The 25403-nt window shown below is 55.1% G+C and overlaps 1 protein-coding gene across 4 annotated transcripts; it reads right to left on the bottom strand.

Annotated features, from left to right (window-relative positions):
- Positions 1–276: 276 nt before the first annotated feature.
- On the bottom strand, positions 277–12620 carry LRP3 (LDL receptor related protein 3). 4 transcript variants are annotated; one of them, XM_027079341.1, is made up of 7 exons: positions 12069–12619; positions 10120–10167; positions 4685–4859; positions 3124–3338; positions 1548–2664; positions 1171–1303; positions 277–932 (listed from the first exon to the last, which is right to left on the bottom strand). In XM_027079341.1, exons 1-7 carry the CDS (start codon positions 12139–12141, stop codon positions 348–350), a joined length of 2346 nt encoding a protein of 781 aa, XP_026935142.1. In that variant the 5' UTR covers positions 12142–12619; the 3' UTR covers positions 277–347. The 4 variants fall into 4 exon arrangements, with proteins under 4 accessions (XP_026935142.1, XP_026935143.1, XP_026935144.1 ...); XM_027079342.1 differs by having other exon boundaries at positions 4685–4823; positions 12069–12618; XM_027079344.1 differs by having other exon boundaries at positions 531–951; positions 12069–12620.
- Between the last annotated feature and the right edge of the window lie 12783 nt (positions 12621–25403).

The following is a 25403-nucleotide window of genomic DNA, read 5'->3' as shown; positions in this document are numbered from 1 at the left end:
AAGCCACAGGAGACACTCCAGGGGGCCCTGGCCTGGCCCCCCCGCTTCTCTGGAAAGGGATTCCCAGAATAGAGTCAGGGGAGGTAGGCATGGGCCCCAAGGTATCTTGTGTACCCTGGGGCCCTGCAGAGGGCGGGCTCATCACTCCACCCTCGCCCCACGTTCAACCCCCTGCAGTCCCCTGCCCACCACGCCCAGCAGGGGGGCCAGGGCGCTGGCCAGGAAGCCGGCTGCGCTTCTGGGTGGGCCTCTCCGTAAGAAAGAAGGACACGGAGGCAGGGTAGAAACGACTGTGTATTCCCTGGTTACAAAGCGGGGCTGTGGCGGTCATCAGCGTGTCCGGCGGGTCAGCAGACCAGCAGGGCCTCGTCGTCACTGGCCTCCAACGTTGGGGAGCAGGGTGGCGGGGGGCTCCTGCAGACACCCAGTGGCTCTGGTGGGTGGGGGCCTAGGGTGCTGCCGGCAGTGGGGGCCGGGGGGTGAGGGCCCTGGGCCGAGCAGGACGCCCGAGGCATGTCCACAGGGGCTGGGTTGTCCACCAGAGGGTCCCTGCCGGCCTTCCTGTCCTTGTGCGCTGGCCTGGCCTCTGGGTCCCGCAGGCCCGAGGGGGGCGGCACAGAAGGCCCCACCTCCGGTGCGTGGCTAGGGGCGCCGGGGGGCCCCTCCCCGGCTGCCCCTGGGCTGCCTGTGTCTGTTAGGGGTGCCGGGGGGTCTAGGCCAGCCCCCGGTGCCGGCTGGAGGAGCCCATCGCCCAGCACCGTCTGTGAGGTGCGCGCAGCCGTCAGCAGCGGGATCTGTCCGCGCGGTGCCCGCGGTCGGTGAAAGAGCCGGTTCCAGAGGCGGCCAAGGCGGCGGCGGGAGGGCCCGCGGCGGGAGGCGTGCCGGCGCATCTGTCGCCGCATGGCCGTGCGAAGGTTCTGTAGCACCGAGGCCTGGAGGGTGGGGCGGCGGCTGAGGGGGCAGAGGTCAGAACGACCCCCGAGGACCCAGAGACCAACTTGTCCCCTCCCCGGCCATGGCCTTCTATGTCACCCTGTCCAGGCCTCATCTCCCGCCTCCCTCGACCCCTGGACCAGCCTGGCCGCACGCTTTCCGACCTGGTCCCTCGGCCTCCCTGTCTTGGGTGTTTTCTGAGGTCTGGCCGGTGGGGTCTCACGCCCTCTGGCTCACCTGTGACGCACTGTAGACGGGAAAGTCCTCCACAGGTGGAATGAGGCCCTGTGCAATGAGCTGCCCATAGGACGGGGGTGCCTCTCGCCGCACAAACTCAGCCTCCAGGCGTGTCATCTGGGTCTCAAAGGCCCTGAAAGCAAGGGCAGAAGGGCAGCATGGCGGGGCTGTGGGGACACCCCACTTCCCGCCTCCCACGGGGGCTCCGCAGCAGGACGCGGGACCCCGTCCTTCCATCCGGACATCCCGAGGTGCCCAGACCCGAGAAGCCCCGTGTGGATGAGCCCCAGCTCACAAGCCCACAGCTGTACGAACAGTGAGCCCAGGGCCTCGCTCCAGAGACAGGAGGAAAGCGAGGCCCTGGCCCCGCCGCCCACCTGTACTCCTGCGTGCGCAGGGAGTAGAGCTTGAAGGCGCAGCCCAGGGCAATGACGAGTAGCAGGCCGCAGACCAGGCTGCCGATGAGCGCAGCGGTGATGACCTTGCGGGGCACGGCCGCCAGGCAGCCATGCTCGTCGCTGCCGTCCTGGCAGTCCTCCTGGCCGTCACAGCGCCACGTCTCGAAGATGCACAGGTTGGTGCCACAGTGGAAGGTGCCCGGCTGGCAGGAGAAGCAGTTCTTCTCGTCGGCGCCCCCGGGGCAGCTTTTCTGATTGTTGCAGCGGTCAGCCGGCATGTAACAGAGGCCGCTGCCACCCTCACAGGGGTACTGGTCGGGGGGGCAGGCGGGGCAGCCCTGCTCGTCCCGGCCGCTGGCGCAGTGCCACCAGCCGTCGCAGCGCTGCGGCTCCGAGAAGCAGCCCTGCTCGCCCGCGTCGTCCACGTCGCCCTCGCGGCTGCTCCCGCACGGCTGCTCCCACGGAAGGCAATAGCCCTTCACCTGGTAGGTGGCGTTGAAGCCGTGGCCGGCGCTGCGGGCACGGGCGTGGTAGGCCACGGTGAGGCGGCCCTGGGCGGCCTCGAGGCTCACGGGCCGGTGGTTGCTGCGGTAGGAGAGCGTCTGCAGCAGGCGGTCCCCACGCTCGCCCAGGCCCTCGTATACCTGCACGTAGTCGTCATAGCCCAGCCGCAGTTCCAGCTGCAGCAGCACGCGCCGTGGGTCCTGTGTGTCCACCAGCCACGTGCAGTGAAGGTCCGAGGGCCCACGGGCCGCGCCGAACAGGTCTGGGGAGGCGAAGGAGCCGTAGAAGCTGCCCAGGCGCCGGCCGCAGGCCAGGTCGGGGCAGCCAGCCTCGTCGGAGCCATCACCGCAGTCCTGAGTGCCGTCGCAGCGCCGCTCGGCGGGCAGGCAGCGTGTGGAGCGCGCCCCGCTGCAGGGGAAGGTGCCCCCGGGGCACAGGCTGCCCGGCGGCTCGGAGGCAGGCGCCGAGCAATTGCCCTCGTCAGAGCCGTCACCGCACTCATCCACGGTGTTGCACTGCCACGGGCCCGGCAAGCACTTGCCGTTGTCACAGCGGAACTCGTCAGCCTGGCAGGATGCCTGGCCCAGCTTCCCTGTGGGGTGAAGTGCGTAGTAGACACAGTCAGGGGCAAGCAGAGCTGCCCTCCAGCCTGGGGCCAGCAGCCGGCGTGTGGTGCCCCATCCCAGCGGGGCCTCTGCAGGGTCCAGGGAGAGGCAGGATCCCCGGAGAAGGGCCCTGGACTCTCCATGGCCAACTGAGGGGCAGAGACCCTCCAAATGCCAGGGCAGGCCCAGGTCCTGACCTGAGCTGGGGGTAAGGGCTGAGCTCCCCACTCTGGCCAAGTCTATGAAGTGGGGTCAGTGACCTCGAGGGGCTCCAAGCCACCCTGAGGCAGCAACATGACCAGTCTCCGTCCCAACACGGGGCTCCAGCTGACAGGCCTGCTGGGGGAGACCCTGCAGGGAGTGGGTCGATGGAGGGTGCCGCCCTGGCCCCCCGGAGCCCATGTGCACACACTGAGGCGCCCCGCCCGCCCTGCCACCGGCATCACCTCGGATGTATGAGAGACGGAAGCCCTGGGCCTGGCCGGAACTGGAGGCGTCCGAGTGGAAGAAGATCCAAACGTGGTCCCGGGCAGAGATGAAGGCGGGTGGGATGGCGGAGCCGCAGAGCCGGAAGGCCTCCTGGCGGGGCGGAGCCGCTGGGCCCAGCATGAGCCAGTCCAGGGAGCACTGGTGGGACTCCTCCACGTCAAAGTTGCGGAAGCTGCGGGGGGCAAAGAGGGCCGCCGACATGGGTGGGTGGCCAGGGGCCAGCAGGGAACGGTCATGCCTGAGCTCACGGCAAGGATGGCCAGCCCCACTGTCCCTCCTCTCCTCCACTCCCGGCTGCTCAGTGGGCCCTCCAGGGGTCTGAAGGTGGCTCCGTGAAGAATCAGGACAGTGTGGACAGCCTGGGTCACGTCAGCCCCAGTGCAGCCTCTCCACCCTCGGTCAGCACACACACACACACGGCACCCCAACCCAAGGCCAGAGTGGAGGGGGAGGCAGGAGCCCCATCGTAGGCAATTCCCTCCACTTACACTCTCCCCTGAAGGACAAGGCCAAGGGTTCAGATCCGCACCATGCTGGCTCTGCTGGGACAGACCCTGCATAATCCCAGGCTTGTGCACCGAGGGGACCCGTGCGCACCGGGCTGGCCTAGGCTGGGGCTGGGGCACAGCTCAGCACCTGGGGAGAAACACTGGCCCTGGACCCCCTGGCCCAGGCTCTGGGATAAACAGCGCCATGGAGTTCTCTAGAGGGGGCCAGGAAGAGTCGAGTCTTTGAAGAGACTCCCAGAGGCCACAGGGAAACGGGCACAGACCCTGACGGTGCCCATCACATCCCTGTGCCTTGGAGCCACTGGGGGCTTCCGGGCTTTGCATTTAGGAGAGTGACTCCCCATGATCTCCCCAGTCCAGGGGTCCAGCCTCAGTTCCACCATCTGATCACCTCACCCCGTTTCCCTCTGCATGTCCCCGCAGCTCAAGCGCCTGGGCTCCTGCCTGGTCCCCGTTCCTGCCGAGACCACCCCAAGGCCCCTGGGGAAAATGTGCTCTGGGCTCAGTGCCAGCCTGGCCTCAAGCCACCCCTGCAGGACAGACAGGACACCTCTGCCACCTCACAGACAGCTGGGCCATGGCCACCAGTCCCAGGGCTCCCCTCCCTGGCAGGCCTGAGGTGACGGACAGCCCCGCAAGCCCATGAGAGAGGCTCAGGGCAGGACGAGGCCCAGGTCTGGGCAGCCAGCAACAGAGGCCCACATTCACGTGCTCACATGCACACAACTCATACATGTAGACTCACACACGTACTTGCACACATCCACATCTGCTCACTTGTGCCCACCACACCTACCCACACACGTGCTCACACATGCACACACACCTGTCCTTTATACCTGCTCAGATGGGGCTCACGCACATAAACAAGCACACGTGAGCGCTCACACGTGTGCACACGCATCTGGTCACTGGCTTGCCACATGCCCTCACATGCACACCATCACACTCACATTCAGTGTGTGTAGGCCCACATTGGTTCCCTCTGACACCCCCGGGGCCCCCATACCTGATGGTGATCATGTCCCCACGGTCACCCTGGATGTACCAGCTGCAGTTGGTGCCCGGTGGGTAGTTGAGGGGCCAGGCTGGGCTGTAGATGACACCGCGTCGTTCCGTGTGCTGCTCCAGTTTCCCGCTGCAGGCGGCTGTCAGGAGAGGAGGCTGAGAGGTGCTAGCCTCACCTTTGGGTGGGAGGGGGTAGTGAGGGAGGGGGACACTTGAGCCCCCCATGGCTTGAGCACAGGCCTTCCCCGGGGTGGGCTCAAGTCCAGCCAAGGTGATCACAGCCAAGAGGAAGGCCACAACTCGACACTTCATGGAAGTGGTGTGTCTGGCGTGGGCCAAGGAGGGCCCACCTTGTGCCCCAGAGCCTAGGTCTTATCCCTCATCCCCAGCAGGGCTGGGAGTGGCCCACCAACTCCCCTTGGTGCCTCTGGAGAATCTTGCAGCCCTAGGCAGAGGCAGACCCACTATGGTTCCCTGCCTGTTCCCCTCCTCCCGCCCCGGGGCTGACTAAATACAGGCCTCAGCCGGGGAGGGAAGGGGCTGTGCTCACCCAACACATATTCACTGAAGACCTACTATATGGCAAGCACAAGCGGTAGGCATGCTCGTAAGACAGGCAAAAGCCTGGCTCTGTGGAGCTCACAGGCTGGGGAAGGAGCAGGCTCTGCAGATACCCTGGGTAAAGTGAAGATTATAAAACAGGCCTGAAAGGAGGACCCGATGTCCCAAGGTGGCTGGAAGTGCAGGCTGGGTCAGATGGTACCTTGTGTGGCATCTGGGTTCTATCCTGAGCATAAGTGGGAATCCACCAGGGGTGGATGTTGTAACCAGATGAGGAAACCGAGGCTCAGAGAGGGTAAGTGAGCTGCCCATGGCCACACAGCAGGTAAGTCAGGGCCCACCCTGGTCCTCTAACGGGCTCGGCCTCTCACTGCCAGCCTTGAGCCGACGCACTGATGAAGTGTCTACCGTACACTGTGTCAGGGACGAGCTCAGGGCATCACGCCAGCCAGCACGGGTGACGAGTGCCTCTGTGCCCAGCCTCACCGGCCTCACTTTACCCACATCATTACACATGCCCTCTGCTTCCCAGCTGAGCCCACCCAGCCTAAAGGTGGCAAACCCTGCCCCGGTGTGCCCTGGCCTTCCCAGGACCAGGAAGGCCCTGCGCTTGGCTGCCCCCACCCCTCACAGCCCCTCAGTCATACTTCTTCATCTGATCTTCCCGACAGCCGGCAGCACAGGTGGGGCCCGTTATACAGATGGAGAAACTGAGGCTGGGGGAGACAAATGATGACACTTTTCCCGAGCCCAGCAATACCACCTCCTCTCTCCCACTGCCTGGCCCCTTCCACCGTTGCCCTGGAAGTAGGGTCTCTCTGCTAGCTCTCAACAAGACTCTGAAACCCCAAAGGGCTCAGGTACAGAAGGGAGAGTGAAAGCCCTCCAGACACCTCCCACAGTCTTAGGAGGGTACGCGCGGAGGTCCGGGTGATCCAACACTGTGACTAGCAGGGAGTTAGCCCCCGGCGATGGCTCACAGGAGCATCAGGGGACTAGAAGAGAAACACCCACCCTGACCCTAACGCGAGGCTGACCACGCTCAGGTCACCATCAGAGCGACAGTCGTGGGTCGGCGAGGTACCAGCCAGGGCTCTCCGCTGGGCACTCAGCGTGGCCTGGGAGGCCAGCCTCCCCGAGCCTCAGATCTCTCACAGCCCAGGAGGGTAAGGACTAAACAAACGGAGGGGCGGCCGGGGGCCGGAGCAACATGTTCCCTCTGACGGGTGAGGCCGCCGGCTTTCTGGGCCTCCCAGAGACGCTGGGTGCCGACCTGGGGACACCCTGGGAGGCGTGAGGTTATGAAACCCAGAAGAGGCTTCTCCTCCTACAGGGTGCTGGGCGGGAGGTTCCCAGGCAGGGCTGGGAGCACATCTGCCCCCCACACGGAGTCTCTAAAGCAGAGGTTACACCTGGAGTTGGAGGCTTCACCAGCCAGTGTGGGAGTCACCCCCTGTCCCCTCCGCCCCCAGGACAAGGCCTGAGGCAAAGCAATACCTACCCTGGCCCAGACGCTTCCCCTATGAGATGCAGCACTCACGGAGGCCGGGTTTCCCACACTGGCCAGGGAAAGCCAGGCCCGCAGGGACCTGTGTCTGGCCCTTCTTTCATGAGTAGGGAGGCCTGTGTCTCCAACCACCAGCCTAGTCAGGAGCAGATGACTGGACAGCTGCCAGCCCAGCTCTGCCCCTCAGCAAAGCCCCTGACAACACATTCCCCAAACAGCCTCACCCCTGAGTGCGCCCTGGCTGCCCCAGAAATTCCCACGTCGGGGGCAGCCGTGTCACTCAGTCACTTTATTCTTCTCCAAAGGGGGCCACAGAGACCATGATTTCTGCAGCCGTCGGCCTGGCCCATGCAAAGTGACCACGGTGCAGGAGGGAGGCCAGAGTCCGTGCAGGGCCCCAGACTGGACGCTGCCTGGCCATGGGCCTGGAGGGCATCATCCGCTCAGACCACCGGCCCCAGGCTTTCTAGTTTCTGTGACAGCAGGGCTCACCCACATTCCACCACCACCCCAGGACCCCAGCACAGGCAGGGTAGAGCCTCGTGAATCCAGTCCGGGGGTCCACACTGCCAGATACACCGTTGCACCCTAGGCCCCAGCTTGTCCATCAGTGAAATGGAGTCAGTGGGCGCTGCTTGTCTCAGGGTGGCTGGGAGATCTGAGGAAGCGGCAGTCTCTAGGCAGACATGCACGTGCTGGGTTGAGGAGGGGGGATGCCCAGGGGAGGTGAGGGTAGTGATGGGGTGTGTGATGATGGGCGGGCAGCAAGGGGAGCTGGGAGATACCGATGCAGGGTGGAGGGTCTTGGGGGGTGTTAGGGGCAGTCAGAGAGGTCTGTCTGAGCTTAACTGGAGGTGACCTGTGTTCACTCGGGCAGAAGACTGCTCGGCCCTCGGGTCAAGGTGGCCTGCTCAAGGGGGCAAGGGATGACTGAGCACTTTTAGACCAGTGTCCTTCTTTCCTGGTCCACAGGGACGTCAAATACTCCTGAGAGGGTACAAGCAAGGCCTGAGGACGCGCAGCGCACAGATCTGGTTTCCAGAGGCCGTCGTTACTCCGGACACCCTGCTGGTGTAACCAATGACAGGGAGCTGGGAGCCCCACCAAAGCACTTGGGCGCAGCTGCCAGGTGAGGGGAGAACAGCCTGAAGACCCTGCCCAGGCTCACCACCCCACCGGGTCACAGTGGCCACAAGGCGGAGCCCAGAGTCTGGGGTGCGGGAGGTGGGTGGCCCGACCCAGTTAGTGCCTGACAACCTGGGGCAGGACGGGGTCTGAGAGGTTCCCGGGCAGCCCAGCTGGGCCCTGCGGGGGGTCTGAGCCCAGCGAGGGCTGGGAAGGGGCAGGCCAGACAGTGATGATCTGGCCTCCTCACAGGAGGAATCGCAGGGAAACCCTGAAAACTGCAGCGGCATGAAGCTTTGGGTGGAGGGAGGCACCTCTGGCAGCGCAAACTGGTCTCCACTTCCCTCAGCAATGCTAGAGGGTCAGCAATGGGCTCCAGGACAGTCCCAGCCCCAGATCACCACCTGGGGCCGCACAGGACACCGGGGGGCGCCATGCACAGGCAACCTGGACCCTGCTGGTGGCCACACATGAGGGTGGACCCGGATGGCTCTTTCCCGGCTCTAGGAGTAGACCTTGTCCCTGGAGCATTTCTTTTCTAAACGTCTAGCCACATGCCCACCCGCTACACCAGCAGGAGGGCCGGCCTGGGTTCACATTTGTAAGACCTGACACCCTCACGTGCCCTTTCCCCATGCCCACTCTCTACCATAGCCACAGACACCTGACCCAGGTGAGGCCAGTCAGTCTTCTCCTGGAAGTTGGGGTGGAGAGACTGGGTGGTCAGCTGTGGGGGCCAGGACGCCAGGCAGGGCCGAGGCTGGCTCAGTGCTGAGCGAGGCAGGGCCCTGGGCCAGCAGAGTCAGCAGAGGAGACCAGGCTGCCGGAAGCAGGAGCTGGTGGGCAGGGAGAAGGGGGCCGAGGGTGCGTCTCAGAGGTGGGCCCGTGAGAGCGGCTTCTGTGGACCCTGAGCCTCCCCCTCCCAGGGGCCGCAGCCAGCAGAGAGCCCTCTCCCTGAGCCGGCCTCCGTGGGTTTCTGCTGCAAGCCGGGCCCTGAGCAGAACTAGAAATCCCGGGTACCTCCCGCCCCACGATGCAGCTCAGCACACAGCGAACAAGTCCGCGGCGCCCCAGACTCCAGCTCCCAAGGCCCTTCAGATGTCTCACAGGGGCACCAAGGGCCACAGGGGCCTGGGCCTATGCATTCACCAACCCCTGGCAGCCCCCTCAGCAAAGGACAAATGCTCCTGATGGCCTCAGCCTCCCTGCCGCTCCTGGCAGCCTTTGCTGTGCTCAGCACGAGGCCCAAGCACAACGACGGCCAGTGGACGGACGGACCCACGCGGACAGGCAGGAGGCAGCCGCGGACTTCTAACTGTGTTTTCTTAGACTCCATATGTCTATCTGGCATCCACTAACCACAGGGCCAAACTCTCAGCCAAAGTGTTTACCTCTCTCCTGCAAACCAGTTTGCCTGAAACTGGTCTTCCCCGGGCAGACTGGCTGATCCGAGGCTGAGTCTCCTCACTGCCTTCTTATCTAACTCACACACCAAGCCAGTATTTCATCCCAGGGTCAGGTACCAGGCACCGAGAGACCACCCCCATAGCCCAGAGCCCTCGGGAATTATTCAAATTAGCCAGTCCTAAGCTGCTTCCCCTGCCCTGCCCTGCCTTTCCCACTGAAACGCCAATCAAGCCTCTGGCCTGGGCCTTCCCCTCACTCCTCTGTCTGCCTTGGCCAAACCTGGTATTTCCCCTGTGACCCTATGTGGCATGGCATGTGCCCTCCTCACAAGACACATAAGCACTAAATCCCTCCATCAATGGCTTTGGTCTCTCGGTGCTGTCACTCAGCCATATCTTTATCAGCTAAATCCCAGGTATAATTTTAAAGCAGGCAGGCATCTCATGGCGCCCCATGGCCCTCTGGGAACCCTACAGGAAGCACAATCCGTCAATCGTGTGGGCGGTGACAGTTTCCTAGCGGTATTAGGCCACCATGTGCCAATGCTGTGCTGAGCACCTTACCTCATTTGCCCATTTAACCCTAATAAGCAGGCTTTGGGGTAGGGCCTGTTATTGCACCCATTTTACAGAACAGGAAACTGAGACTCAGAGAGGTGTAAGTTTGCCCAATGCCAAACAGCTCCTTTGTGATGCAGAAAAGATTCCCAGGGATTGAGGTAGAAAAAGGCCAGGTGACCTCAGGGGTGGAGCCAGGATCCTGAAGGCTGGTACTCAGAGGTCACTAAGCCAGGAGGGCAGGGAGGAAGGGAGGAAGGGGAGAAGCATCTTACTCACCTAAGGCAGGAACGGCGCTGCTGAGCCTCCCGGTGAGAACAATGTTCACTGCGGGAGACACAGAGAGAGTTCAGTGGATTGGGGGAGGGGGGTGGCTCTTGGGTCTCAAGCACCTGGGGCACAGGTCAACACAGCCCAAACTCCAGGCTGGTTCTCTTCATCTCGCAGGGTAAGGCCCAGAGTGCTGCCACAGAGACTTGTGCTCCCACCCCAGTCCTGCTGGGATGGGCAGAAGCGAGAACCTCGGGGATCTCAGCACCCACCTGAACACCCACAGCGGAAGAGAGCAGGGTGCAAGCCTGACTGCACCAGACAGCTCCTGCCACTCGCCACACTTGGGAATTCTAAGTTACTTGGGAGGGGGTGTGTTTCTGTTTCCTCTCAGGTTTGGGAACCATGGGCCTGGACCATCCTTCAGAGAGAGGCCCTTGCTCAACCTGGGCTTGTCAAGGGCTCTCCTACCACCCTGTAGGGCTTCCTCCCTCTGAGCGGCCTCTCCAGCCAGGGAGGGAGGGAAACAGTTCTGATTACACCCATTTTACAGGCACTCACAGCTAACAGGGTTCAAGGTCCTCCTCACTGTGCCATGCTGACCTTGAGAAGAGAGGCAAAGAATTTGCCTGCCACCTACCCCTTCAAGTACCCACCACCATGGGATTTGCCCTTTGCTTTCATCTACTGCTTTCCCGCAGGGGTGATGGGAACGGAAGATATGGGCAAACTCAACTTCCAGGGGTTCAGGGTGCCTCCTTCCCCAACATCAAGGATGCCAAGGGAAGCAGAGAGCATCTCTGCAGGGGTCAGCCCCCATCTGGTGAGGAAGCAGGGCCAGCTGCCGCCTAGCAGGACACCCAGGCTCTGCTGGGCTATGCCCCATCTGGGCAGGGAGGGCCTTGGGAAGGCCGGAGGGTCTGCCCCTTGCCTTGCTCCCCGGGGAAGCCCAGCACCCAGCAGCACGTGACCACTGACAGATTGGAGAGTGGGCACTCTGGGGGCCGTGGCCTTTACTGAGACCCGCTCACACAGCTAAGGCAGGGGCCTTCCCCCAGCTCCTGGGTTCTTGGGGGTAGAGGAGGGTGCAACCTAAAATGAACAGGCTTCTTTTTTACTGTCATTTCACTGGCTTCAGCCAACCTATTGGGGTTACAGAGCCTTCACTAATGACACCATAGGGTGTCCCCTAATGACCCGGGACTTAGATAATGGCCTCCCTCCTTCATCATGGTAAATAAAGGAGCCATGTGGCTTGAGGATTTAACTCCTTCCTTCCCCTCTCCCCCACACAAGGCCCTGGAAAGGTGGACAGAAAAACTCTGGTAGGGCTGGAGGGGTGGCAGGCCTGGATGGGTCCCTCGACCCTCCCCAGACACACCACCTGGGCTGATGAGGCCTGCCCCGCTGGGTCTGTGAAGCAACAAAGGGAAAACAGGAGTCATTCTAGCAGCTGCCTCCTGCCCGGCATCCTGATCCCGGCTCCGGCTAGCTCCCGCCCCCAACCCACTCTGGGCAGGAAATAGTTCCTCGTTGAGGGGGCCACCGGCCCCGGCCCGGCTGGCTTCGCCTTTGTCCGCAGCTCCGGAGGCCCCCGACCCCCCGTCGCCACCAGGCTAAGCACGGGCAGCCCAGGCAGAAAGCCACTGCCTGCCAACCCCAGGCGCCTGCACAGCGGGCCGCCCTGCGCACCGCTCACCCGGGCTCCCGGACGCTCTTCCGAGCCGGGCGGGAGCCGGGGCTCCGCGGCCGGAGGCGCCCTCCCAGGCCTACGACCCCAGCAGGCCGGGGTCCTGGGAGCCGCAGTCTCCGCGGCCTCCGGCGGGAGCTCTCGCAGTGCCCGCTCCGGGAACTCCAGCCGCGACCGGGGAAGAGGGGCGCCGCGGGTGCGACCAGGGAGAGGTGTGGAGCTACAGAGGCAGGGGACAAACCCCGGCGTGCCCGCGCGGCCCACTCACCCAGGCAGACGACGGCGAGCTGCGCCCGGGCGCCCGGCGCCGCATCCGGCCCCGCGGCTGCCCGCTTCTCCATGCCGGGGCCGGGCGGCCGCCCGTGGACGCCGCCTCCTGCCCCGCGCCTGCGGCTCCGGCTCGGGCTCGGGCTTGGGCTCCCGCGGCGGCTGCGGCCCGGGTGCGGGCGGCGGCTCCGGCGGCGACTTTGTGAGGTGGCGGTGCAGGCCCGCAGCGCGTGCGGGGCCACATCGGCCGCGGCGTCACGGGCCTCGCGGGGGCTCAGCGGCGGCCGCCAGGGAGGACCCCTGCCCGCCGCTGCCCCTGCGCCCCGGGAGCCGCGCCGCGGCCGGCCTGTGCCCGGGGGCCCCCGGCGTGCCCATGCCCCGCGCCGCGCAGCCCGCCCGGCCCTGGCGTCCCCTGGCCGCCCCGCGCTGCTCCCAGCCCGCACGGCCGGTGCCGCCGGTGGAGCGTCAGCGGGTCTGTGGGTCCTGCCGCCCGGCCCCTCGCCCGCCTGAGCCCGGAGGCCGCGCCGCGCCAGCCACGTGACGCGCCCGCCGAGCCGCAGTGGCGCTGGCAGGACGGTTGCTGGCTGCTGGGGCGGGCCGGGGGTTGCGCGCCCCGCCTCGGGTGCTGGACAGCTCCGCGCAGGCGGCCCCCGGCCAGTGCGTGCCCTCCGGCCCCCGAGCCTGGCTCTCCAAGCCGCCCTCCTCGCCGCCCAAGATTCGATCCCTCCCGGAGCCGGCTGTGATGGGAGGGGAGGGAAGGGATAATGGGTAGAGGGTGGCAGAGAAAGGGGCTAGCGGGGCTGATTAGGGGCTGAGGGAAGGACGGCGCGTGGTGGCGCAGGACTAAGGCCTGTCTTCCGCGTGAGGTTCTTGCCACTCCGACCTGCCCCCCTCATTTGCTACAACACAAGTAGCCCTGCCACATGCCTGAGATGAATCGCTCTGCGCAGAGCGAGGCCTGTGAGGGACATTGGTGACCACTCTAAGAGGCCCTGAGCCCACCCAGTCATCCCGACAAGGGCTGGGAAATGGAGAGGAGGCCTGTTTTCCAGGCTTGGGGCCCCGTCTGGGAGAGTTCTGGGCCCAGTAGAAGCAGAAACCGGGGACACGGTTTGAGGAGGCCATATAGGATTAAGCAGGACCAACCCTCCTTCCGAGACTGATGTGAAACCAGAGGTCCCCAAAGGTTCCCTCCCTGGCGTGGGAGGCTTGCCATAGCCTGTCCCACCTGCCCTGATGGAGGCTCAGGACCCCTCTCCCCCTTGATTTCCTCGGTTTAGGAAAGAAGGTAGAGAGACACTGATGTTATATTAGTGAACACTGTAGACAGAGTAACTCAACTAACTCATTTTCACTGCACAGGCCAACTGGATTTTAATTTTTTTTTAATTTGGGGGAAAAAAAACTACTTTTAGGTTTTTTCTCTTTCCTTGTTCTCTCTCTTCCAATTCTTCTGGTGATTTTTCCAAAGCAGACTTCTTCTTGGGAGATGTATTAAAGGGTTTAAAAATCAAATAATGGGATAAATGACTCATTTATGGTAAAGGGCATTAGCCTGCTGTAATTTGGTTTCAGAATTTCCTCAGGCTGCTGACTGCCTTGCAATGGGCGTTTATGCTCAGCAAAAATGTTCAGCAGACGTTGGGACACTGACGGTGAAGGTCTGCAGTTTTGTTTCCATTTGAAGATGCTTCCTACTTCAGTGTATGTTTTGCAAGCTCTATAAGGAATCCAGGGTTGAGGCCAATGCCCTGGGAGTCCTAGTGGAGCCTGCAGCAAAAAGAAAAATGTGATCCCCTATATACACTTACCAAACTATCAGATATCAAATATCTTGAACCAAGTGGGAAAACATGGCTATACATAAAACTCCAAGTTGCCCAATCTGCTCACACCCTGCTGTCAACCCTTATAATCCCACACAGCAGGGGTATGGCAGCTCAGGAGCCTCAGGCCGGTTGGAAACAACTCTTCCCACTGCTCAGTAGAGCAGGGTCATAAAACAACAACAACCGAACTTTATTTAAACTTTTGCAAATTTGTTCAGCATGAATTTTTTTTGCATTTAGATGTTTTAAAATATGATTTATCTTGATTACTGGGGGGTTTTTGGCACAAACTTAGTCCCCCTGCCCATATCGAGACCTTAGCTCTCTGATACCCCTTTCCGGTTTTGTCTCACAGTGGTCTAGCGCCCTCTAGAAGCTGCCGCCCCAGGCAGGGGCCTCTCTAGAGGTCCCCAGTGTAACCCTGGCTCAGTCCTCTCCCCCAACACTTCTCACTACTTCTGGAGCAGTTCCTGGAAGCCTAATCTCTGCGGTAGGACTCGACACCCTGGCTGCAGTCACTGGGTCCCCCTCAACTTCTTAACAAGCATTCTACCTTGGCTTGCTTGTATCCAGGAGGTTTGTGTCCCTCACAACCCAAAATCTTCCAGCTACTGGAGAATTTAGTACTGGAGAGAGGGTGATGCAAGTAACAGACCCTGAGACCATGCAGACTGGTGGGGGCAGACAAGGGAGCAGTGGGGCAGAGGGATCCAGACAGGGAATCAAGGTCCTCCTGGCAGGAAGCTGGCCTTCCCAGTTAGGAGGAAGCAAAGCTGCTGTCCCTCACACATGTCTCATGAGATTCAGACTGTGGGCCACTGAGGCCCTCAGCAATCTGCTCCAGGAGTGAGGAGAAGAGGGCAAGCAGAGAGGAGAAGGAAGGGGCATGGAGGTGTCCCACATAAATCCCCGTCTGGAAGAACCCACTCACCAAAATGCAGGCACAAACTCAAGCCGGCTCTTACCCAGCTGGTTGCTGGACACGATGTAGAGGATGCCAAGTTGGATGGTAATTATCTTTCTTTTCTTTTTTTCTATTTTGGCCATGCTGCACGGTTTGCAGGATGTCAGTTCCCTGACCAGGGATTGAACCTGGGCCACAGCAATGAAAACGCCAAATCCTAACCACTAGACCACCATGGAATTCCTGGTAATTGTCTTTCTTGATCTCAAATAGTTAATTTCTTTGAGGATCAAAGGCCAAATATGGCTTTGGCAAGCCAAGCTGGAACAAGGGCTTATGACCACCTGGTCCAGGTTTACTGCAAGTGACTTCCAGGCGGGCAAACTCTTCATTGTCCAGACACCTCCCACTCTGCCATCTGCACCTTCCCTATTGTGCCCAGTTCAGTTCTGGCTGCATCATTTACCGAGTCAATAATTTCTACTCTAATCCCCTGAGGCCAGTCCATCACTAAGTCCTGATAGCTCGTCCCCACGATGTATCTCGAATCTATCCACTTCTCTCTACCACCAGGCCACCTCCCTGGTCCCAGCCACCATCTCCTCTCTCTTGGGCCTCCTACGTGGTCCCCTGCCTCCCAATCAACAGCTCACTTTTTTTGTGTGTGTGTGGTACGCGGGCCTCTCACTGTCGTGGCCTCTCCCACTGCGGAGCACAGGCTCCGGACGCACAGGCTCAGCGGCCATGGCTCATGGGCCCAGCCGCTCCGCGGCACGTGGGATCTTCCCGGACCGGGGCACGAACCCGTGTCCCCTGCATCGGCAGGCGGACTCTCAACCACTGCGCCACCAGAGAAGCCCAGCTTACATTTTTAACATGCAAAGTGGACCATGCTCCTTGCAGAAAATGCTCCAGGACGGACTTCAAAGTTTTTAACCTGAGCTTTGTGATCCTGTGGGACTAGCCCTGCCTACCACCTCTCCAAGCCCCCTCTCCACCCAACTCGTTCTGGCCTCAGAACGTTTCCACCCTTCCCAGAGCTAATTTCTACTCTTCTTTCTTGACCAGGAAAACAGTCAAGAAGCAGAGCCAGAGAGCATTTGGAGAGATGTTCTAAGCCTTGTGAGCAGCCCCTCCAGTGTGTGGACGTTCTGACTGACCCCACGTGTCCAGGGCCCCCTTGGAGAGACGCACTCCAAGCACCTGAGGCCAGCCACTCACTCGAGCCAGTGGTGGAGGGATTGTTCTGTATTCATTTAAGATAAGTCTCTCCCTTCCCTGGCGGCGCAGTGGTTAAGAATCCTCCTGCCAATGCAGGGGACATGGGTTCACTCCCTGGTCCGGGAGGATCCCACACGCTGCGGAACAAGTAAGCCCGTGTACCACAACTACTGAGCCCGCGCTCCAGAGTCCATGCGCCACAACTACTGAGCCTGCGCTCTGGAGCCCGCAAGCCACAACTACTGAGTGCACGTGCCACAACTCCTGAAGCCCGTGTGCCTAGAGCCCGTGCTCCGCAACAAGAGAAGCCGCCAAAATGAGAAGCCGGCGCACCACAACGAAGAGTAGCGCCCACTTGCCGCAACTAGAGAAAGCCTGCGCACAGCAACGAAGACCCAGTGCAACCAAAAATAAATAAATACATTTCTTAAAGGTTTAAAAGATAAGTCTCTCCTTGGGCAGAAACCATCCTCGGACACTTTATAAGATCCCTCTGGGACCCAGCAGAGGAGCCTCACAGGACAGGGGCTATTTTGCTCTCATATACATTAAAATCTGTGTTTCTCAAATGATGTTTTAAAATGTGAGCCATTTAGGTAGAAACTAACATGAAAGCCTGCAACTGGGATTTCTGAACGGCAGTTAATGTTGTACAACTTTGAAATAAGATGATGGAAGGACAGGAGAGGAAGCAAGAAAAGAATAGCTTTAGAGAAAGGGAGTTAAGGTTTATTTGCATTAAAAATACTAGAAATATCAAAACCACAATGAGATACCACTTTACATCTATTAAGAGAGCTATTACAAAAAGAAAGAAAGAAAATAACAAGTGTTGGCGAGAATGTGGAGAAGTTAGAACCCTAGTGCGTTGCTGATGCGAATGTAAAATGGTGCAGCTGCTGTGGGAAACAGTTCAGCAGTTTCTCAAAAGGTTAAATATAGAGCTACCATATGATCTAGCTAGTCCACTTCTGGGTATATACCCAAAAGAATTGAAAGCAGGAACTCCAGGAGGTGTTTGTACACTCGTGTTCATGGCAGCATTATTCACAGTAACCAATAGGTAGAAACAACATAAGTGCCCATTAATAAATGAATGGATAAACAAAATGTGATAGAGATAGATAGATACAGATATAGATATAATGGGATATTATTCAGCCTTAAACAGGAAGGATGTTCTGATACAGGCTTCAACATGGATGAACCTTGAGAACATTATGCTAAGTGAAACAAGCCAGTCACAAAAGGACAAATACTGTGTGATTCCACTTGTATAAGGGACCTAGAGTCGTGAAATTTATAGAGACAGAAAGTAGGAAGGTGGTTGCTGGGGGCTGGAGGGGGGAATGAATGGGGAGTCATTGATTAACAGGTACGGAGTTTCAGTTGGGAAAATGAAAGAGCTCTGGAGAAGGATGGTGGTGACGGTTACACACAATGTGAATGTACTTAATGTCACTGAACTACACACTTAAAAATGGTTAAAATGGTAAATTGTGTGTAATGTGTATTTTACCACAATTAAAAAATACTAAAAATAAACTGGCAAAGTTCGGGGTTGTGACACCATTTCCACTGGGCTCTGTGGGGTGAGTGGGCCAGCCTGAGTTGCTGTTTTGGATTTAGTGTGGCTCAATACTGGAACCTCCCAGAACCTTGGTCTGCCAGGGGTGATGGGGGAAGAGCAGGCCTCAGAGCTGAGCACCTCCTCCACCCTGTGCAATGCCCAGGCATCCCAGCCACAGCCCAGTGATGGGCCACATCTGCAGGCACATCTGGTGATGGGCTCAGCACGGCGAAGTGCATCTAGCCATAGACACTCTCCAAGCCATTGCTGGTTCTTCCAACTTTAAGAGAATAATAGAATAATAGCAGTAAAATCATTTCACCTTAAGTACTGAGCAGTAATTTTCAAATTATAGGCCTGGAACAGTGATAGTAAGTATGAAGTATGTCATAAAAGCACCATTCCAAAAAGAAAAAAAAGATTCTACTGCAATAGAAAGGTTAGTGCCAGGTCACCCCCTTACTTTACACAACCCTCTCCACTGTAATTTTGAACAAGGAGTGTGGTTCCAATTTTCAATCAGAAAGCTCTCCTCAGCGTTGCTGAACCACTCAGAAGTGCCCTGAAACAATAATCATCTGTATATTGATTTGGGGGAGAATCAATCCAATTCAGTCCACCTCACTAAATTGTTAATGGAGCAAAGTACATCAGAACCCCGAGGTGGGTTAACAGATACTGTTTGTTCTTTAACTGTGCAGCTGCCAGAGGAATAAAGGTGACAGGTTGAGAGCCTGAGTCCAGAGGCACGTGTGCAGATCTGGGAAACCCAAGGCAGGAAGGGTAGACTAGAAAAGCCATGGAGACAAGCCCTCACATCCCAAAGTGTCTCCTTCGTGGTCAAGGTCAAGAGAGTGGAGGCCAAGCTCACTTCCAGCACACGGGGGAGATGAAATCAGCCCACTGAGGGACTCCGGGTGGCTCCTAGGGAAGCCACACGTCCCTGTTAGAGCTCCTAGGACTCCTGGGGGACACATGGGGAGCCTAGTGCAGTCCTGCTCACTCGCCAGGGCTCAGAGGACCCCTCCTCTACCATGCTGGACAGTGAGCCTTTATTATGGACTTAATGGTTGTATTTAAGTCAACTCATTTTACTTAAGTATTACTGCTTCATTTTCCTTAAGTATTTACTTGAGCTATCTCTATATAACTACACGCATGACCCAAACAAAACATTGCACATTTTGTTGCCTGCACCCCTGTCTTCTCTGTCTCTGTTTCTCTGTCTCTGTCTTTCTGTCTATTCATCTCCACCAAGGAGAGTTAGGAAGAAGGCTAGCACATTCATGACACACTAGCTTCAAAGCAAAGATTTTCTCCTCAATCAGATGAGAAACACTGGAGAAGAACTGAAGGGAGGGCAGCATCCTGGCTTTGTGGTTCAATAGTATTTACGGCAGGATGTGACAGTCGTGATCCAGATCATCCCAGTCCCCTAGAAGTCATCCCACACGTCCCGTACCCCACGACACGCAAGCAGGAAGACGGGCACGATTACGCACAGAGGCTTTGGAGTCAACCTGCGGAGGATTCAACCTGCCTCCCCACGCGATCCCCACAGGAGCAGGTTTAACTTCTGTGAACCTTGGTTTCCTCGTCTATAAATAGGACCACAACAGTACCTACTTCACTAGATCACGGTAATAACTCAAAGCACTAATAACAGTGCCTGGCACAGAGTAAGCGTTTAGTAAATACTAGCCATTATCCAACTGCACCCCCTTCAGAAAAACTCCTATTCAGTCTTCAGAACCCAGGCCAGCTATACTCCGTCTGCCCTCCCAGAGGAAGATAAAACTCCCTCCCACCTCACTGCTTCTTCTGTACTTCAAACAGTGTTCTGGGGCTGAACACATCATCCTCTTGTCTTATTTACAGTCTTATTTCCATGGCTGTCTGTGTCCTTAAGCTGTCAGCTCCTCCCTAGAGATGTTAAGCTACCTTTTACATCCTCATCATCCAGGGCGGCTCTGCTCACACCTACCTAGTAGGTAATTAGCGGGTGTTTACTGACTTGAGTTGAAGCAGGTGGTATCATGGCTCAGGCTGCCTACAGAAATACTGTTCTTTTATCGTGTCTCCAATCTCTCATTCCATAAGTCCCAGCCTGTAGAAAAGGAGTCTATCCAGCATCCCTTGGAATCAGTCATCACCTCCAGAGAATCTTGCCCCAACCCATTATCCATCCCTAACCCAGCCTGAGTTTGGTACACATACCTTCTCTTCAATTTTATACTTTTACTACATAGTATATACCCATGACCAATGTATCATATTGTTTTACTTAAGTGGTTACATATTGCTGTATCCTCTGACAACTTGCTTTTCATCCAGTGTTATGTTTACAAGCTTTATCCACATTGATATGCTTAGAACTAGTTTATTCAACTGGGAGCCAAGGGCTGTCTGATCTTGAAGCCCTAGAAATTGGCATCCAGCAGGAGCCATTCCTAGATATTCCTATAGTGTGTGCTACAACTTGCCATGGGCTTCTGGATTGAAAGGTTTTGGTGTGAACAGAAATTTTCAATTCACTTGGGCAAATACCTAGGAGTGGGATTGCTGACTGTATTGTAAATATATTTAACGTATGATTAATGTATGGTTAATGTATGATTAATGTATGGTTAATGTATGCATAAGAAACCACCAAAGCTCACTCAAGAAGAAATAAATAGTACTATTTATTAATCTATTTTTTAAATTGGATTTGTAATGGAGACCTTCCAACAAAGAAAGCTTCATGCCCACATGGTTTCATTGGTGAATTCTATCAGACAATTAAGAAAAAAATCATATCAATTCTACACAACCTTTTCAAGAAAATAAAACAGGAGGGAAACTTCCCAAGTCACTGTATGAGGTCAGATTTATCCTGATACCAAAAACAGAAAAAGAATTTACAAGAAAAGAAAACCATGGACCAATATGCAACACGAACATAGATGCAAAATTCCTCAACAAAATATTAGCAAATTTAATCCAGCAATATATTAAAAGGATACTAAATGGAGTTTATCCCAGCAATACAAGGCTGGTTCAACACTGGAAAATCAGCGTGTGTAATTTGTCAAAAATCCATAGATCTTTTACCACAAAGAGTAAATTTTACTGTATAAAATTATTTAGAGGGCTTCCCTGGTGGCGCAGTGGTTGAGAGTCCGCCTGCCGATGCAGGGGACGCGGGTTCGTGCCCCAGTCCGGGAAGATCCCACATGCCGCGGAGTGGCTGGGCCCGTGAGCCATGGCTGCTGAGCCTGCGCGTCAGGAGGCTGTGCTCCGCAACGGGAGAGGCCACAGCGGTGAGAGGCCGGTGACCGCCAAAAAAAAAAAAAAAAAAAATTATTTAGAAATCACCCAGAATGTCAGGGGAATCCAAGATGAAATGCACACTGTGACAAATAAATTTGTTTACAAATGGATGGTTTAACCACACTGAAACTGGTGAAGAAAAAAAGAGTTAAGACAGTGTATATTGACTAGATACTGTAAGACTAAAGAAAAAAAGAACTGTACATAAACTGTGCTCTGGTTGGCAGATTTGTTTCTCAAACAGATACAAGCTCTGAATTCTGAAACCATTTTACATGTCTGGTAGAGTTGAACAAATAAGTAAATGTATTGGAGATAATGACAGAGACAGGTTTTTCACTGACTGAGAATGAAGTTACCGAAAAAGCAAGGGGGGAATGCAAGAAGGAACACTGTGGTGCTGGACTGCAGTTAGAAATATCAGTATGAACTCATGTGTTAAAGTATCAATATGTACCCAGACAGACAGAAAATAGATATGTATATATGCATGTTTAGAATTCCCTAGCTCTGTCTGCTGAGAGGGCCTAGAAGCAGTGACACCTCAGTAGCAATGAGCTCACCCAGCACCCAGAACTTGGTTTCTAAATACTATTCTCTAATACAAGGAACCAGGGGTCCCTGGGGAAGACTGTCCAGGGCTGGGACTGAGAATACACAGATGAGCTGGCAGAGCCAGAAAATAACAAAGACAAAAAAAAAGAAAAGTACTGCATGGTGTCCTCCCCAAAACCCATAATCTCAGTCCATTTATGAAAAAAATTTAGACAAATCTAAATTGAGGGACATTCCACAAAATACCTGGCCAGTACCTACTGGAAGAAACTAATGAGACAGGAAGACTACATGCCATGTGAGATCCAGGTTGGATCCTGGAACCAAAAATGGACCTTAGTGCAAAACTAGGGAAATCTGAATATAGTCTGCAGTTTAGTTAACAGTGTTGCACCTATATTAATTTCTTTGTTTTGATAAACACACCAAATTATGTAATATGTTAATATTGGGGATCTGACGAAGGACTCTCTGTACTATTTTTGCAACTCTTCTGTAAGTCTAAAATTATTTCAAAATAAAATGTCTTTTTTAAACCACAAATGGAAACCACCACACATATTGGAACAGCTAAAATAAGAACATTGGCAATACCAAGTGCTGGTAACGTGGTAGAACTTGAACTTGAGTTCTCATCCATTGCTGACGGGAATGCAAAATGGCATAAGCATTATGGGAAAGAGTGCAGTTTCTGATCTGGTCATAGGTAAGTGAAACATACACTTACCTTTGACCCAGCAATCCCACACATAGGTATTCACCCTAGAAAAGTGAAAACTTATGTTCACACGAATCTGTATTTGAATATTTATAGCAACTTCATTTATAATGGCCCCAAACTGGAAATAACCCAAATCTCCTTCAACAAGGTAAGCAAACTGGTACATCCAGACAATGGAATATCACTCAGCAGAAAACCAGGAACAAACTACTGTTACATACGGCAACATGGACCAAAGAAACCAGACTCAAAAGGCTACATACAGTATGATTCCAGTTATATGACTCTCTAACAGGCAAAATTCTAGGAGTGGACAGTAGATCGGTGGTTTCCAGACGCTGGGATTTGTGGTGGGGTTAACTACAGGGGATATTTTTGGGGTGGTGAGACTTCTTCATCATGATTGTGGTGGTAGTTACACGACTTTATGCATTTGTCAAAATTCAACACTATACACCAAAAATATGTAAATTAGGGCCTTCCCTGGTGGCGCAGTGGTTGAGAGTCCGCCTGCCGATGCAGGGGACACGGGTTCGTGCCCCAGTTCGGGAAGATCCCACATGCCGCGGAGCGGCTGGGCCCTTGAGCCACGGCCGCTGAGCCTGCGCGTCCAGAGCCTGTGCTCCGCAACGGGAGAGGCCACAGCAGTGAGAGGCCCGCGTAACGCAAAAAAAAATATATATATATATGTAAATTATTGTTTAGTTATATGCAAATTATTATTTAATTAAACATTAAAGTTTAGTTTAGGCTAGTATATACAAAGTCAGAGCCCTCTTGATGTCTCATTCCAGTCTCCTCCCCAACTTTTCAGAGGTAAACACTGAAATGAATTTCCTATCTACCCTTCTGACCCCTAAAAAAAAGGTTTTTTACATACCTATATGTGTGTACCATGGAAAATATACCACGTGAGTCTGGGTTTGTTTTTTAAGCATCATAAACACTATCACATCGCATGCATCTTCTTTCCTCTGGTTTGGTTTGGTCTGGTTTGGTTTTGTCCCTTCAGAAGGTCTCTCGAGTCATTCAGGAGATGATGCTGATGTGTCGCCAGGGTCACAAGGGGACACTGTGGGATTCGCCCACCCAGCCCTCCCTCTTTTCCTCCGGGTGACAGCATCTCACCCAGGAAAGCCCTGAGGCCCAACTCTGGCTCACAAAGCTCGGCCCAAGATTTCGAAACTGGGGAAACTCTACCCTTGAGCTGGTGGGGCGGCAGAATGTCCGTCTAGAGCTGCTAGCAACCAACTCCCCTCCCATCTGGAATGGAGGCAACCCCAAGGGAAGCAGAACCAAGGGATGGAGAATGAGCAGGTCCTGAAGCATTTTGGAGAGCCTAGGCCACCCAACCAGAAGCCAGCGCCACCCAGGGACTTCCCTGGGTCAGGACCCAACCAAGTTCTCTTTTTCTTCAGTGGAAGGAGTCCTAAGGAGCACGCAGGGAACCAGGTGCTGGGCTCCCACCCGACAGGTCGCCTCCCTTCCCGCCAGGGCTTCGGTCCTCTGAGCTGCCACACAGGATGCCCTCGTGCCCTCCGTCCCATGTGCCTTGACACTGTCTCCTTCGACTGGACCCGCCTCCAAAAGACACTGATGAAAACACCAGGAAACAACACCCAGCCAGCAGCACACGCTTGGCTTACAGCCACTTTATCTGTCAGAATCAACTGGCCCCTTTGCTACCTACATTTGCATGTTCTGTTCCATCATGTTGCTTGTTTAGCATTTGGGTGGTGGATGTAGTTTGAAAGAATTATACTATTATTTCTAAATTGTTAGCAAAATTATAGACTATAAGATGCAACAATAAACGTGGTGGGTTGTGAATATAAAATCCAGCATTCTCTCAAAATTACTGGGAGAAGTTGTACGTGTTTATGTAGATAATAAATTGTTACACACTAATTACAAATTTGTTCATTTTAGAACGTAAAGAAATGATACAGGTCTCATAATTACAGATCTCTTCACTTGTTTACCTCCAATCTCATTTTGAAGTGCTGTGATCTAGAATAAACTCTTAGCTCTATAATGATATTTTACAAACTTAGAAAACGTGGTCTAGAAATCCTTGCTTGATGAATACGTTTATATAATTATATTCTGTTCTATAAGTCATGGTGATTCAAAGAAAATTCTTTACTGTCATGCATTCAAAAGAGCTTTGGGACTCATTGAAAGAGGGAAATCAGAGGTGCACCTCCACCATGAAACTGCTCAGCCTGGCCTTCTCCAGGGCTTGATTTTCATAGGTATGGACTTACTGAGTCACTGGCCTGGCAGCCATCCCAGGGTGGCCTCCATCTCTGAAGCCACCCTTAGCTATGTGCCCTTGGGGCTGACCCGAGGAAGCTCTGCTGAGGAATTCATCAGCAGAGTCGCTCCCTGGAGCATCAACTGGCCTCCAGAACCCTCCTTAAAGCAAGGTTCCCACGCTCCTGGATGCAACTCAGTCCCAGGTACACACAGGTATGCCAGGTAATCTGATGCACATAGCAGAGGGAGCACAGCTAGTGGTTGACTTGGTACCGTTTTACTGTTTAAAGTACAAGCAACAAGGTCCTACTGTATAGCACAGGGAACTATATTCAATGTCCTGTAATAAACCATAATGGAAAAGCATATAAAAAACAAGAATGCATATACATGTATAATGGAATCGCTTTGCTATACAGCAGAAATTAACACAACATTGTAGATCAACTATACTTCAATTAAAAATAAAATAAGATAAATAAAACAAAATAAATAACTGATTGCAACAGCCTTCTAAGAAGCCACTCTCTGTTCAGAGGGAAGTGATGGAGGATCTCAGGGGCACAGACCGGTGAGGAACAAAAACATCAAGGCTGGAAACCAGTCCACACTAATTCTTACACCTGCCCTTTCCTCCCCAGCTTGATGCCCCTCCAGCCTGAATTAGCCCCCCACCCAGACCTTCCAACCTCATGTTACAGCTCCCAGAGCACAGAGTAAATAAATAATTCTACGCCTAGTAGATACTTCATGTTTGCTGAGTTTAAGTGAAATTTTGATGAGTTTTTGTATTAAAATATAATCTAATTAATTATAAGAAATATAATGTGGTGTGAAATGTTTTTTTCTGTTTCTGTATTAGTTACCTATTAACTTAAATAATAAAACCTTATAATTTGTACAAATACACTCAACAGTACAGTTTGATTGATAAAAATAACCACATGATTGAGCAGAGCTGGGGT

The sequence above is a fragment of the Aethalodelphis obliquidens genome, unplaced genomic scaffold (assembly GCF_003676395.1).
Source record: "Aethalodelphis obliquidens isolate GAN/ISIS:26980383/991018 unplaced genomic scaffold, ASM367639v1 scaffold43, whole genome shotgun sequence".
NCBI classification, from domain to species: Eukaryota; Metazoa; Chordata; class Mammalia; order Artiodactyla; family Delphinidae; genus Aethalodelphis; species Aethalodelphis obliquidens.
The sequence above is the reverse complement of the archived record's forward strand: the minus strand, read 5'-3'. Positions and strand labels throughout refer to the sequence as shown.

Excerpts from the sequence above, each read along its gene's own strand:
- LRP3 (XM_027079343.1), bottom strand. The coding sequence starts at position 4,995 with ATGAAGTGTCGAGTTGTGGCCTTCCTCTTGGCTGTGATCACCTTGGCT. Across the intron at positions 1,304-1,547 it reads CTGCGCACGCAGGAGTACAG|GGCCTTTGAGACCCAGATGA; the intron begins GTGGGCGGCGGG and ends CCTTGCTTTCAG. Across the intron at positions 933-1,170 it reads CCGTCTACAGTGCGTCACAG|GCCTCGGTGCTACAGAACCT; the intron begins GTGAGCCAGAGG and ends CCCACCCTCCAG.